The sequence below is a fragment of the Zalophus californianus genome, chromosome 10 (assembly GCF_009762305.2).
Source record: "Zalophus californianus isolate mZalCal1 chromosome 10, mZalCal1.pri.v2, whole genome shotgun sequence".
NCBI classification, from domain to species: domain Eukaryota; kingdom Metazoa; phylum Chordata; class Mammalia; order Carnivora; family Otariidae; genus Zalophus; species Zalophus californianus.
This window is the reverse complement of record NC_045604.1, coordinates 68685529-68699250: the sequence shown is the minus strand read 5'-3', so window position 1 is coordinate 68699250 and position 13722 is coordinate 68685529. Positions and strand designations below refer to the sequence as shown.

Genomic DNA, 13722 nt, shown 5'->3' with positions numbered 1-13722 from the left:
CGTTAATGGGTCCGTCAGGGCCGCAGCTGTGCTGGGGGGCACACGGGGCACTCTGGCCCCCGGCAGTACGCTCCACGTGGTCAGGCAGTACCATCCGTGGCACGCTGGGCTTTCCCAGATGCCGCTTGCGGGTCCTGGTTCTGCCGTGGTCACACTGACCACAGCTGAGCTGGGCTGCCGTCCCCGGTCGGGCCATCCTCACCTCCGTCTGTGTGTCGGGCACCACGCACGCCCCAAGTCACCGTGAGGAACGCCGAGGGTCTCCGTGGGCAGATGGGGTGGCTCTGCAGAGCGGGGCGCACGTGGGGCCCCCTGGTGCACGCACCTCTGAGTCCCCTGGGCCCTTCATTCTCCTGATCTGGAGCAACCCAGACACTCTGCCCTCGACTCGCCCCTGTTTCTGTTTGTCCATCAGATGTACGGACAGACCAACATCCACCTCAGCAGGAACTTCTTCCTGACGCACCGAGCAAGGGAGCGGTCTGACACCTTCATCAACCTGCGCGAGGTGCTCAACCGCTTCAAGCTGCCCCCGGGAGAGTACATCCTGGTGCCGTCCACCTTTGAGCCCAACAAGGACGGGGACTTCTGCGTGCGCGTCTTCTCAGAGAAGAAAGCCGACTACCAGTAGGTGGCCTGCCTGCCCCGCCCTCCCTGTCCCCGCGGGCGTCTCCCTGACCCTTGGATCACCGCGTCCTCTGAGCGTGTCTCGTCTGCGACACCTGCCAGCTTCCAGGATTAGCAGGGGAGGTGGGGTCGTGAAGGACTGGAGTGTTGTTACTCGGGGTCTGCGGTTCGAGCACAGTTGTGTGTCTGCAACATCGGGTCATCCGGTTCATCGCAACAACACGGACTGGGAACCCGGCCTTTCCGGTCCCATCAGGGGCAGAGCCTGGGCCGCGCAGGCATCCCCCTCTCCTGCCCAGTGCCCGCGAGCGCCAGGGTGTGAGTGACTGGCCTCACTGGGCCAGTGATGGGCCAGACCCCACTGGGCCCTTTCCAGCTGATGCCACCATCAGGACAGCCTCACGTCGCAGCGGACTCTCGCGCTTTGGCCTCCGTCTTGACCGAGTCTATTCGGTGGGGCGCTTGATTGCAGGAGACATAGTCCCTCGGGCAGCTTAGCCAAGAGAGGATTTACTGAAAGACCACGGGGGATTTGAGCGGATGGGAAGCAGGGGACACGGCCACTGCTGCGTGCTCCCGTCAAAGACCCAGGACCATGTGCCCGACCGGCCAGCTCAGTCCAGCCGTGGGCCTGCTGGCTTTGGCGAGACGCGGGTGCAGCAGACTGGACCCTCAGCGGCCTGGTGTGGGATCCCAGGGCCCAAGAAAGACCCTCCGAAGCTGAAGTCCCCACACTGTGGAGAAGGACTGGCCCTGCAAGCGGCACTGGGCGCGGATAACCCAGCGCGGCCTCGGTGACATGATTTCCTTCTGTCTCCAGGGTCGTCGATGACGAGATCGAGGCCAACCTTGACGAGGTACGTGCAGTCCCCGGATCCCCCCGCTCTGCCCTGGATGACCCAGGGCCCAGAGCGACAACACAGGATCTCCAGGGTTTAGGAGGCCCCAGGACCTCATGCCCACAGCTCCAGATGAGGCTCTGCCTCCCGCGCACGCGCTGGCCACCATGCGGCCCTCACCCCTGCTGCCCGGGACTCGGGGTTCCCATGACTTCCCTTCCTGGGCCTGTTTCCTAATTCGTAAAATGAAAATGCTGGGCGACAAGGTTCCTGAGGCCCCGAGGGCTCCAAGAGGTGCTGTTGAAATAGTGGTGACTCTGGAGGGCTCGGGGTCTCCAACGAGGCCCCCCCACAAGAAATCTAGAGTCCAGGGAGGCTCTCCTCGACCTGATTAACTCTCGGCTCCTCGGTCGCCGCACTGTGCCTGTCCTGAGTCCCAGGGAGAGACCGAACAGTCCCAGAGGGCCGCTGTCGCAGGCCTTCTAGAACATTCCAGCTAGGCTCTGGTTCTGAAGCCAGAAGCGTAGACCAGAGAGGGCCATTCTGGTCGCGGGTCAGAGAAGACCCCGTGAGGAGCTCACTAACCCCTCCCACACAGTTTCCATCCCTCTCGTGTTTTCTCTAGAAAACATTTTTCATTCTTCACTGTCCTTTGTGTCAGGCCCATGCCTTGGCCCTGGGGGCCGCGGGGGGCGGGGCAGGCGGGGAGGCCCCCTCCTGGCTCTGACCGGCTCCCACGCCCACCTCCCCTTCCAGATAGACGTCAGTGAGGACGACATCGAGGATGGATTCAGGAGGCTGTTTGCCCAGCTAGCAGGCGAGGTGGGTGTCCGCGCGGTCGCTGCGAGGGAGGGACAGCCCCATCCTCGACGAGACTCCAATCGGAGGGGCAGAGGAAACCGCAGAAGCAGGGAGGAATTGCGGATGGACTCGGGCTCCTGCTCCCATGGGGGGCTGCCGGCTTACAGTCGGCTCCACCCATGCCCCTCCCTGCTCTAGGGTCCTGGCTCGTCTCTTCCACGCCAGCTGGGACGTGGGGCTCAGACCTCATCCTTGATTTTCACAAAGCTATCCCGGGGGGACAGAAGGGTTTCGAGTCTCGAGAATGCAAGCAACCGAGGGCCGTGTTGCGTCCCCAAGCCGTGTGGGCCTCGGGCTGCTGCCAGCCATTTCCTCCATCATGCGTGGGAAGCCAGCTCGCCTGGGCCTCCCCGCCAGAGTGCCGTCCGTCTCTGAGGGACAGAGACTCCCTTCCGCGCTGGTTGCTCGTCGGGTCATACACGGGACCGCGGCCGGTCTCGGGGCTTGCGCCCCATTACGCAGTTCGTGTGTGTGCCCAGGGGCACCTGGACCACCCCAGGAGCCCGGGCCATGGAGAGAGCGCTGGGTGGTTTTCGGAGGAGCCAGTCCTGACAGCCTTACAGGAAGCCAGATCCGAGTCTCAAAGGGGATGAAGTCGCATGGGGCCACACGCGGGCGTGGAGCGGAGACTTATCCCTGATATTGTCGGGCTCGGAACTGGCGCCTGAGGTCGGCCTCGAGCCGGTGTGCACGTGCCGCTCATGGGCAGGTCTGGGGGCTTAGCCTCCTGCACCTGACCCGGGGCGGGCCTCCACAGTCCCGCGGCCCCCAGGTAACCACACTCTGCTTCCTGTCCACAGGACGCGGAGATTTCCGCCTTTGAGCTGCAGACCATCCTGAGGAGAGTGTTGGCCAAGCGTAAGTGCCCTCCTGGTGGGGCCCTGGTCCCCGTGCCCTTCCGCCACCCCCTCCCACCTCAGCACCTGTGCCCACCACCCCGCACCGGGCAGAAACAGAACAAAGGTGTCCAGGCAGAGGTCAGAGGTCGCCCCCGAGCCGCCACCACTGGTGGGCGTGGCCCCTCGGGCTCTTTCCTCGCCTGTAACATGGGTAGATCGCTACCTAACTTCCGTGAGGGCACCGTGGGGCGGCCTCCTAGGAGCGGCAGGTAAGGAGGGCAGAGCCAGCCCTGAACCCCAGCTGTATTTAGTGGGGTCGCCGCCAGGGTGGAAGGACAGACAGCCCATCTTAGGCTCAAACCACAGGAACAGTTCATGAAGTGTCTCCCGGCATGTGGGCCAGGGAGCCTCTTCTGACGTGTTGCTCGAGCCATGAGCCAGGCCAGTGACTCCGGGGCCATGGAGGCGGCTGCCAGGCCTCCTGGAAGAACTAGCAAAGCTGGAGTGGAGCCTGAGACCTAGAAGCCGGCCTAATAACCCCCGACACAGAAGCAAATTCTCTAGAAGCGCCTGGGCTGGCGGGGTCGTCCACCCCAGAGCGCGTGCGCAGCGTGCCCGGCCCAGGGTCTGCACGTAACGGGTTCCTCGCAGGCAGGCCGGGCGAGGACAAGAGGTGGTGTTTGGCCTGGAGGCTGCCAGGCACGAGTGCAGTCAACAGAGCTGTTCAGGCGTGTGGCCGTCAAAGACTCCTTGTTCCCGCACAGATGGAGGCTGGGCAGGCGGGGAAGAGCCAGGCGCCGGGGGACTCAGCCTCCCCAGCCACCGGCTGACCCCGGCCTCCGCCTGGGCCCGAGGAGCTCGGTGCCCACAAGGGCAGCCCTGAGACAGGCTATGTCACAGTGTTTGCAAGGACGTGACAAAGGATGGGTCTCTTGTGCTCTGTGGGGAACCAGATCCCTGCTTGGGACCAGGGTCTCCTGCCGCCCACCAGCCACCCCTGTAGCCGCTTCTCCTACTGGAGTGCAGGCAGGTCCTGGGGCTTCTGGGTCCGCGGGGACACAGGCTGACGTGGCAAATACATGCTCCGCTCTGTCCCTCTGACCCTGAGAGCCCCCGTGACACGGGAAGTAGGTAAAGTGACCCCAGTCCTGGAAGCACAGACATGTGTTTCTGTCCTGGGCTGGGGGGAGGTCCTCGGGTCAGCAGAGCCCCAGGAATTTTTCCATCGCTTTTACTTTGTCTTCTAGGCCAGGACATCAAGTCAGACGGCTTCAGCATCGAGACCTGCAAAATCATGGTGGACATGCTAGACGTATCCTTCGGTGCTGCAGAGCACAGACGGGGCGTTTGGGCCCCCGCCTGTTCTGCTCAGAACCCCAAGCACCCTGCACAGGCCGGTGCGGGACCCCTGCCCGGCTGGGCCCAAGCAGCTCCGGCTGGTTTCCTTAGGGGCCGTGGAAAACATCCCCCGACCGTCCTGTGAATCTGTTTTTCTCTGGTCAGGGCATCTCCTTCCCCGGCCACCCACCCACCTGCCTTGTTGCACTGGGGGCAGGGGTTGGTCTGAGCTGCTGGAAGTTCAGTCCTGGGGGCTCACAGCACCTCCTGTCCCCACACGAGGCCCTAGAAATACTCCCAGAATCAGCAAGGAGCCTCTGCGCGTCACCGACGTCTCCTTCCCCACAGGCTTGGGGCCCCTGCCAGCCCCTCCGCCAGCCCGTAGATGCGGCTCTGGCCCAGGTGCAGTGCAAGGTGCCTCAGCTGGTGCTCCCTGTAAATATGTGCTGGGCGCCGCCATCCGGTGACAGGGTGCCCACATGGACGCACTGCAGTGGTGGTCCTTAACGGCAGGCAGTCAGACGGTAGCGGGAAGCTGGGGCTGAAGGAGTTCTACGTTCTCTGGACGAAGATCCAGAAGTACCAGGTGGGCGCCCGGGGGCGGAAGGCGCGGCACATGGGGCTGTTGGGGACGTGGGTGTGAGGACACACCTCCCTGGGGACAGAAGGACCTCCCCAGGGGTGGGGACTTGACCCCCAGAGGCAGGATGGGCAGTGCGAACAGCAAAGATGAGCCTGTGCAAGGAACGTGGTCTGCTCCCCGCCATCTCCCGCTAGTGGCCAGAAGCAGGTCACCTTCCAGCTGCCCTGAAAGTGTCCTCAAGAGGCTGTGTACCCTTTGTCCTTTAGACTTTGACAGCTTGGGCACAAAAGTGACATCACAACACGGGCCCACGGTGTCTGGCTAGTGGACTGGCAGGCACGTGTACAAGCCAGCTCGCGGAGAGAGGCGGACCGTTAGCTATTTAAGGCAGAAACGTGGGTGATGTTCCAAGGCCAGGCGAGAGGCAGAGCTGGGAGGCTTCGCGACCACTCCGTTTGGCGCTAACTCATCACCTGCTGGCTTTGCCTTACGGTCCTTGTAACTGTTTTGCTTGTTCCAGAAAATTTACCGGGAAATTGACGTGGACCAGTCGGGCACCATGAACTCCTATGAGATGCGTAAAGCATTAGAGGAAGCCGGTAAGGACTTTTTACGTGTAGAACATGTGAGCGCTTATTTCCCGTTAAATGGAGCAGTGCGGGCTCAGCACAAACACATCCTTTCCATCCCCCTTTTAAAAGCTAACGGGTAAAGTAAAACGCCCACCGTGCTCTCTTGGGTCCAAGTTTCCTGCTGAGAGCCTGGCAGGTCGGGCGGGCAGAGCCGGTTCTCAGCACACTGGGCGCCCCCCTTGCACACAACATGGGGTTCTCCACTCTACTGGTTGGGATGTAATCCTGCCACAGAGACCCCAAATAATCATCTTTCTCTCCCAAACAGTCTAAGTGTCAGGGGCGGTGCCCCTTTTCCCGCGGGACCACACTGGCCACGCTGGCTTGCTGCCACGACGTTCTGGCCACAGGTGGATAGCGGAGAAACACAGGCTCCTTGCCTTTCAGGGCACATGTCCCATTGGCAGGGCTTAGTCACGGGCCCTCTACGGGCTGCAAGGGAGGCGGGAAACGTGGTGTCACTTTCAGCCAGCTGTGGCCTATTAGAAATTCTGCTGCTGTGAAAATGGCGGGAAATAATGCTAGTTTACAATGAACAGTTTCTGCCACATGCATCCAGCAGAGTCTGGTCTCCAAGGTGATTCAGAGTGAGAGACAGGAGAGGAAGCTTGAGCGACAGGGCAAAGCAGTGGGGCCGGACAGCCTTGTGTCAGCCAGTGAGGAGACAGGCAGGGCCAGGTGAGCAGACTGGAATCAGGAGCGAGGGTAGGAGGCATTGGCTTTACAAAGCATGACAGTCCCTTGGAGAGCGCCAAGGGACAAATGCAGTTGTCATGATTTGAAGGGCCACCTCCATGTGTCCGTCTGTGGCACGGGAGCAGGTGCAGGTGCGGGCACGGGAGCAGGTGCAGGGGCACGGGAGCAGGTGCGGGGGCACAGGAGGAGGTGTGAGCACGGGAGCAGGTGCAGGTACGGGGGCACGGGAGCAGGTGCGGGGGCACGGGACCAGGTGCAGGTGCGGGCACGGGATCAGGTGCAGGGGCACGGGAGCAGGTGCGGGCACGGGAGCAGGTGCGGGGGCACGGGAGCAGGTGCAGGTGCGGGGGCACGGGAGCAGGTGCAGGTGCGGGGGCACGGGAGCAGATGCAGATGCAGGTGCAGGGGCACAGGAGCAGGAGCAGGTGCAGGTGCAGGGGCACGGGAGCAGGTGCAGGTGCGGGGGCACGGGAGCAGGTGCAGGTGCAGGCACGGGAGCAGGTGCGGGTGCAGGCACGGGAGCAGGTGCAGGTGCGGGGGCATGGGAGCAGGTGCAAGTGCAGGCACGGGAGCAGGTGCAGGTGCGGGGGTACGGGAGCAGGTGCGGGGGCACGGGAGCAGGTACAGGTGTGGGGGCACGGGAGCAGGTGCGGGGGCACGGGAGCAGGTACGGGGGTACTGTCTGACGCTCACACCCAAGCCGTGTGCTTGTCCGTCCCACCGCAGGCTTCAAGCTGCCCTGTCAGCTCCACCAGGTCATCGTTGCTCGCTTTGCGGACGATGAGCTCATCATCGACTTCGACAATTTCGTCCGCTGTCTGGTTCGACTGGAAACACTGTTCAGTAAGTGGCCCTTTGGGGAAAGACCCATTTCAGTCCTGTCGGGGTGAAGGCAGCCGCCCTACGCCTCGGGTGAGGTCGCCTGAACCAGGACGTGTCTGCAGTTGACTGTGAAGATCCTTCTCCGGCGCAGGGACGGAGGGCGGGAATAACAGCTTGGGATGAACGGGGAGGAGGACAGTGCGTGCTCTGCTGCCCTCGCTCACGGGGTCGGCCCTTCTTCCTCCGCAGGGGTTTTTAAGCAGCTGGACCCCGAGAACACCGGGACCATACAGCTGGACCTCATCTCTGTAAGTCCGCGGCTTACATGGCCTCCCTTGGGAAGGAGCACTGGCCCCGGGGGACAGGGACCTGCGGCTTATTAGCTGCTGCTTGCTTAAAGCTCCACCTTACAGACCCTCGGGGCTGTGGCACTCGGGCCCGGAAGTGGCTGTAAGGTCCCACCACGCACTGTCCCCGGCAGCCCCTTCCCAGCCCCCCATTGACCTTCAAGTCCCTCCTCCCAGCAGCTTTGCCTCGAGGAGGCAGTGGAGGGAGGGGCTGGAGGATCCCTTGTAGGAAAAGGAACTGCTGATTCGCACGCATGGGAGGCAGGGCTGATACAACAAAACCCTTTGGAGGAAGTCCAAGCGGTTTGGGAAGCTCTGTCGTTCTTTCAGAGTAAATGACTTCCTTCCCCTTAAAAACACTCCCGATAGTAACTACGCTTGAGGTATGCGGCTGGAGCCCCTGCAATGCCCACCTGGGAGATGATCCTCGAGCCAAATGGAGGGGGGACACTGGTTCCCTGAAGAGCAAAGTGTGAGGTGTTCTCTGGTCATCTCGATGCCAGGACATTCTCTCACCCCCAGGAGGAAGGGTGCCCTGTACTCCCAGGCCGTACATGTCCTGCTCTGAGGGGAACGGAGCTTGGGGCAGCCCAAGGGCTGGGCAGGGGGCCGATGCCTCACGGGAATGACCACAGACCAGCGAGGAGTGAAGAGGCAAGCGGGACGGGTGTCAGGGCCTGGCCACTCCTTTCCTTGCACTTTGAACTCTGGAGGAAGCCTGCTATGATGCGCTATAAAGGGCTTCAGCCAACTGGAAATCTGTGAGCCGGTTACAGATAACACTGAGTCGCTTGTCCAACCGTACATACGTCTCTGGGAAACAGCCCGCCCTGAGATCGCAGTCCACAGTGGAGGCTCTAGTTTGCTAGGATGAGCCGTGGTGCCGTGGGGAGCTTGGCAGAAGCTGGGGGTCCAGGCCCGTCCCAGCCCAACTCAATCACAAACTGACCCAGAATTCCCACTTCACTCCAACAGAGACCAAGGGCGAAAGCCTCTGGTTCCGGGGCGAGTTGCAGCCCAGACGCACATGCGCCTGACGTCGTGTGGCCCGAGGTCCGGGTCGTGGCCCCCTGGCCCGTGGCACAGAGAAGCTGTGAGCCTGTGCACTGAGGCCCTCATCCTCGCCCAGCTTTGCTGGCTGCAGTCGGGTCTTTCAGGAGGCACTACGGGCACTTAAATAGCCTTTCATTTTGTACCTGGTCTCTGGGCTGACGGCTCTTTTCTTCCTCACAGTGGCTCTGCTTTTCGGTCCTCTGAAGTCATAACGGATCCCACTGAAGACAAGCAGCTGAGCACTAGGCCTCCACAGAGAAACTTTTTATCTGGACCTTGCAATCATGGGAACATTTACTTAAACAGATGATTATAGCTGAAAATAAAGATGCTTTTTGAGATAGAACTTTCAGATTTCAAAGTAAAAGATTTGCATATCATGATATTAAACGCCAGCAAGTCACTCAATCCTTGGTAAGCTCAAAGAAACCCTGAAATCTGTTACTCAGTCTACTTTTACACACTTTCCTGTTTGTAGCAATATTCAACCAGGGAAACGACGCAGGGAGGTATTTTAACAGCTGACCACACATGAAGTCCTTCTCCAAGGACACAAGGTCCCTGCTGGGAATAGTTAAAGCAACTTCAGATTTAAAAATGCAGCTGTGACGTTGGCCCAACAGCAGTCCGTGTCCCCAGAGTAAAAGGGAAAACAGGATGCATTGCGGAGGGACCGAGAAGACACCCCTCCGTCACGTGACTTGACCGGTTACCCGCGTGTCTTAGCCCAAACCCTGAGCAGCCTGCTCTCAGACGGGGAGCATCCCAGCTGCTGAAGGGAGCCACCTGAAGCGAGCACCAACGCAGGGGCCCGGGTCCGATCACGGTCAAGGACAGAACCCGCTGTCTGCTGCCTGGACGTCACCCCTGCCCTGCTTGTGCGTGGAGTCAGGAGGGACAGAGCATGGGAGCTGGTCCTCTGGCTCCACCCTGGGAAAACGCTAGCAGCATTATGAAAATACCGCCTAGTTGCCTTATCTTCTTCCGAATGTGCTGTTAATAAAGAGTCACCCAGTCCTGCGCGGTGCTGTCCTTCTGGAGGGTCCGGCGGCGGTTCGTGCACACACTGGCCACAGCCTGCTACCTCTGAATTCCCCTCTTGACAGGAAAAGGCTGCTTAGCTCCCCTTTCCTGCACAATGATACTTCTTAATCCAATTCAGAAGTTCCTAAGTGGCCACGGAGTAGGTGCCACCCTAATCTGCTTCTGGTCTCCCCGAGGAGGCCCAGGCAGGCCTGCGGGCGTGGGGACCAGATGGGGGCCGGCAGGACAGGCACAGAAGTCCCGGGCCTGCAGGCGGTGACCCCTGGGAGAGCCCTACAACACGGAGAGGAGCAGGATGGGGGGGGACAGGCAGGTGCATCTCCCAGGCTTGGCTGGGAGGTGATGGGGCCCTACCTGCAGGCCGAGGGGAGGGTGGGAGGGGTGGGGAGTGTCATCCACTCAGCAGCAGGGGCTCGGGCCTCGAGGTGGGGGCTTCAAGATCAGGTGCACTGGGAGTGGAGAGGCCCCGGCAAACCTGTGTCTGCGCGGCAGGCTCTGCCCCTCTGCACCTGCTATGCAGACCTGGCTCACCCGCTCACCTGGCACCAGTCCAGTCCCAGCCGAGGAAATAATGGAGACAAACAGGGAAGGTCTACGCTTCCCTCAGCACAGAAGGACGGAGGGAGAATTAGCAAGTTCCTGGGGTTCTCCCCACAGTGCAGCCCTCGCCAGCGCCTACTTCACAGGGAGAAGTCAGCCAGTGCGTCAGCGCCCTACCCCCCCCCCCCCACTGCCTCCGGACCCCGCCCCCCCACCCTCGGACCCCACGGGAAGTGGCTCCAGCCCAAGGCCCCCAAGTCTCTGTGCTGGGCACACAGGCTCTCTGCACGTCTCCCTGCACGCAGCATCCCAGCACCCTGAGAGCAGGCCCCTCCTTCCCCAACATGGAACACGCCCTCCTCCCAGCAGCCCCTCTCCCTCCTCTCCCCCTCCCTTACCCCTCTTCCCCCCTCACCCTTGCCCTCCTCCTCCCTCCCCTCTCCCTCACTCTCCCCCCCTTCCCCTCCCACAGCCACCTGGGCCCTGCTACTTCCTCTGGCCCCTGCCTACCTCCCAGTGTCCAGACCTATGAAGGAGAACCAGCAGCATGTTCCCAATTTTTTGTGCCTTTGACACGGTGACCTCTGCCCTCTGCCCATCCTCCATGTGCCCCCCTCCATCCCCACCAGAAGCCCCTCTGCAGCAGGACCCACCCTCCAGCTGCCCTACTCCCCCTTCTTCAAAAATCTAGAAATGCCACCATGAAGATGCCTCATGGGCGTCACTCTGGGAACTGGGGACGCCTGGGTCAGACCTGGGTCCCTGACGTGCACGGTCAGCCAGCAGAAATCACGCTCCTGAGCAACCTCACACTCACAACGCCACAGCACTGAAGCTGTGCGCTCTCAACCCGTGGCCGCAATACTGACTGGACACGCTGCCGCTGGTCCCGGTAGCACCCCAGCCCCGCTCTGCAGCCCCGCTCCGCGACCCTTCCCTGTACGTGCAGATATTTCTACGAGAACCTCTGATGCAAGGATGCTCTGATGATAAACAAGGAAAAAACGAAGAGGAAGAATACAAGCAAATGTTCTCAGTTTAGGGCAAAGCAGGTGATCATGTTCTCCTAATTTTCACGTCGTCCCTTCCCGTACATCTGAGCGATTCTTTACGATTTCGCAGCTCCTCCACGTACAGTACCTGGCATGGGCCCCTCCACGCCGAGGTGTGCAGAGATGACGCTGAACTGCGTGTCCCGGGCAAGGTCGCACGGCCGCTGGGTAAGAGCCAGATCAGGCCCAGAGGCCCCGTCGTACTTGATGCCTATTGCTTAGCGGCTTAAACACCCATCCTCCAGGGCCTGGCTGGCTCAATGAAAGGAGCGTGCGACTCTTCATCTCAGGGTCGTGAGTTTAAGCCCCACACTGGGAATAGAGATTACTTAAAAACAAAATCTTAAAAAAAAAAAAAAAACCAAACACCCATCACCTCACAGTCCCATGGGACTGGCCAGTCCTAGCAGAGACCCGAGGTGGGGTTCCCAGCTGTTGGCAGGGGCTTTCCATCTTCCCTGGCATGGGACCCCTTCCTCCTCGGGCGGGCAGTGGCGGGCTGAGCCCCTCACACCTCTCCTGCACCCACCTGGCAACCCAGAGTGACCTCCCTGTCCCCAGGTCAGCTGATAGGAAAAGTCCCTCACAGAAGCACCTAGATCAGTGTCTGGCCGGGTAACCAGGACTCCTAGTCTGCTCTGCCCCAGAACAAAACCCCACGGCCTCGGGGCTCACACAACACACACCTACCTCTCAGCTTTGGAGGCTATGGGTCCGAGATCAGGGTGCAGCCGACATGCCATCTGGCAAGGACCCTACCCAGAGTGCAGATGGCCACCTTCTTGCAATGTCCGCACGTGGCAGAGGGGAGGGCCGTGGCCTCTTCCTCCTCCAAGGGCACGAAGGGGCGGGGGCTCTACCTGACATCACATGTGCCTCCTCAGCCCCCAGAGGCCCCACCTCCAAACATTGTCACCCCAGAGGCAGGAAGATGGGGGCATCCTCAGAATTCTGTCCACCACACACATCTTCCGACTACTAGCTCAGTTGTCCCTATTTCTCCATTAGTCAGTTGAGCCTGGGATGTTCTGTCTTTCATTCATTCTTGCTGTAATTTAGGTGCTCATGAAAACATATAATAAGAAGTGAGCGCTCGTTCTTCATTTGTGGCTTCTATTAACGGAAAATAGTTCCATTAAACAGAGTGGGTTCCAAAGCCATTCACAAACTTGGTAACATATTAAAAGCCAACGCAGAGACCCTGTCTGTGTACGTTTTCATCCCACGAGTGAGTGTGGACAGTGTAGGTGAGGATGAGACGGTCTCACAGAGGCTGAGGGACGGTGAGACCCTCCGTCCCCCTGGTTCTCCACTGAGGGCCACCACAAAACTCACCAATTACGAAACCGAGCTTTCTGTAAGCAAGAAAACATTTCTTCCATGTCATCACATGGCTGGTAAAGAAATACTATTTTCCCGCAGGGTAAGCTGCCCAACGGCTTATGAACTTTAAACAAGGCTTTTAATGACACAAAAAACTAAAACTAGGAAAAAGCTTTAGAGTCAAAAAGTTTAATTTTATTACAATTGTTTTTAAAGTCAGCTATGATCTTGACAAATATCATGGGTAAGTCTATATAGCAAGTCTCCAATTTCCAAGATACAAAAGACAATAAATATAGATTTAAATTCATTCTAAAAACAAGGTTCTAAATCTAATTAGCTGTGCTACAGCTTGGTTCCAGTATCTCAAACATATGTGTAATTCTGAAGAGCTCCTATCATAAAGGGATTGCTGACAACCAACAGTTAGTTCTTCACCAAAAACATTCGTGCGCAGGGCACCCGAGCCCCCTGGGTCCCCTGGGACCTGAGGGGGGCCAGGCAGAGGTGCCGCCGCGGTGGCATTGGTCCTTTCTGGCTGGGGCAGGGGAGGTGCGGACAAACACCAACTAGGCAGGACATGAAGCCAACTTCCCAGGAGCCCAACGAATGGCCCTATTTCTGGAGAAAACCAGGACAGTCACTTTTCATCTTCCCGAGTGCTCCGTAAACACCGCTCCCCAACAGTGTGATCAGCTTACTTCTAAGCTCCAGTCCATCACGCTGAACGTCCCCCACGGATAGCAAATTCTCCAATCCTTCATTTTCTTCCAGAGGACATTCTGCATTGCTCTCAAGTTACGTTGTCATTAAAGTCAGTCTTGTGAAATTTTTGCCAAAAACAAGCACATTATTTCTTCTCAGTGATAACAAAGATTAATTATTCAGACACTAAAATTCTGTAAAGTTTCAGGCCAAGCTCCTTTGCCTTGGTTTAATTCTTGGGTAGAGCTGCAAGAGAACGGAGAAACGATTTACACGCTGTAGAGACAGACACGCAGGAGTGTAACGGGTGGGGGGCTGGTGTCACAGGAGAGAAACTAAGGAAAGGACTCTCTGCCACATGAGGCGCCCAGAGCTGCCCGAGGGCACAAAGATTCACATTCAGCAACTCCTGAGCGAAGGT

At 59.4% G+C, this 13722-nt stretch overlaps 2 protein-coding genes across 7 annotated transcripts in view; one reads left to right on the top strand and one right to left on the bottom strand.

The window, feature by feature from the left end:
* The window catches only part of CAPN2 (calpain 2), a 40528-nt gene extending 30874 nt beyond the window's left edge, over nt 1-9654 (top strand). Inside the window, exons 12-21 of the mRNA XM_027611687.2 lie at nt 416-627; nt 1448-1484; nt 2223-2288; nt 3128-3185; nt 4414-4478; nt 5022-5090; nt 5608-5686; nt 7142-7258; nt 7487-7545; nt 8818-9654. Of these exons, the coding sequence (XP_027467488.1) occupies nt 416-627; nt 1448-1484; nt 2223-2288; nt 3128-3185; nt 4414-4478; nt 5022-5090; nt 5608-5686; nt 7142-7258; nt 7487-7545; nt 8818-8841 (786 nt within the window). The 3' untranslated portion in view covers nt 8842-9654. The remainder of the gene's footprint in view (nt 1-415; nt 628-1447; nt 1485-2222; nt 2289-3127; nt 3186-4413; nt 4479-5021; nt 5091-5607; nt 5687-7141; nt 7259-7486; nt 7546-8817) is intronic.
* Nucleotides 9655-12769: 3115 nt separating this feature from the next.
* TP53BP2 (tumor protein p53 binding protein 2) overlaps nt 12770-13722 on the bottom strand; it is a 54148-nt gene continuing 53195 nt past the window's right edge. For all 6 annotated transcript variants that reach the window (XM_027611752.2, XM_027611754.2, XM_027611755.2 and 3 more), the window contains one exon: nt 12770-13547. In XM_027611752.2, the coding sequence (XP_027467553.2) occupies nt 13506-13547 (42 nt within the window). In that variant the 3' untranslated portion in view covers nt 12770-13505. The remainder of the gene's footprint in view (nt 13548-13722) is intronic.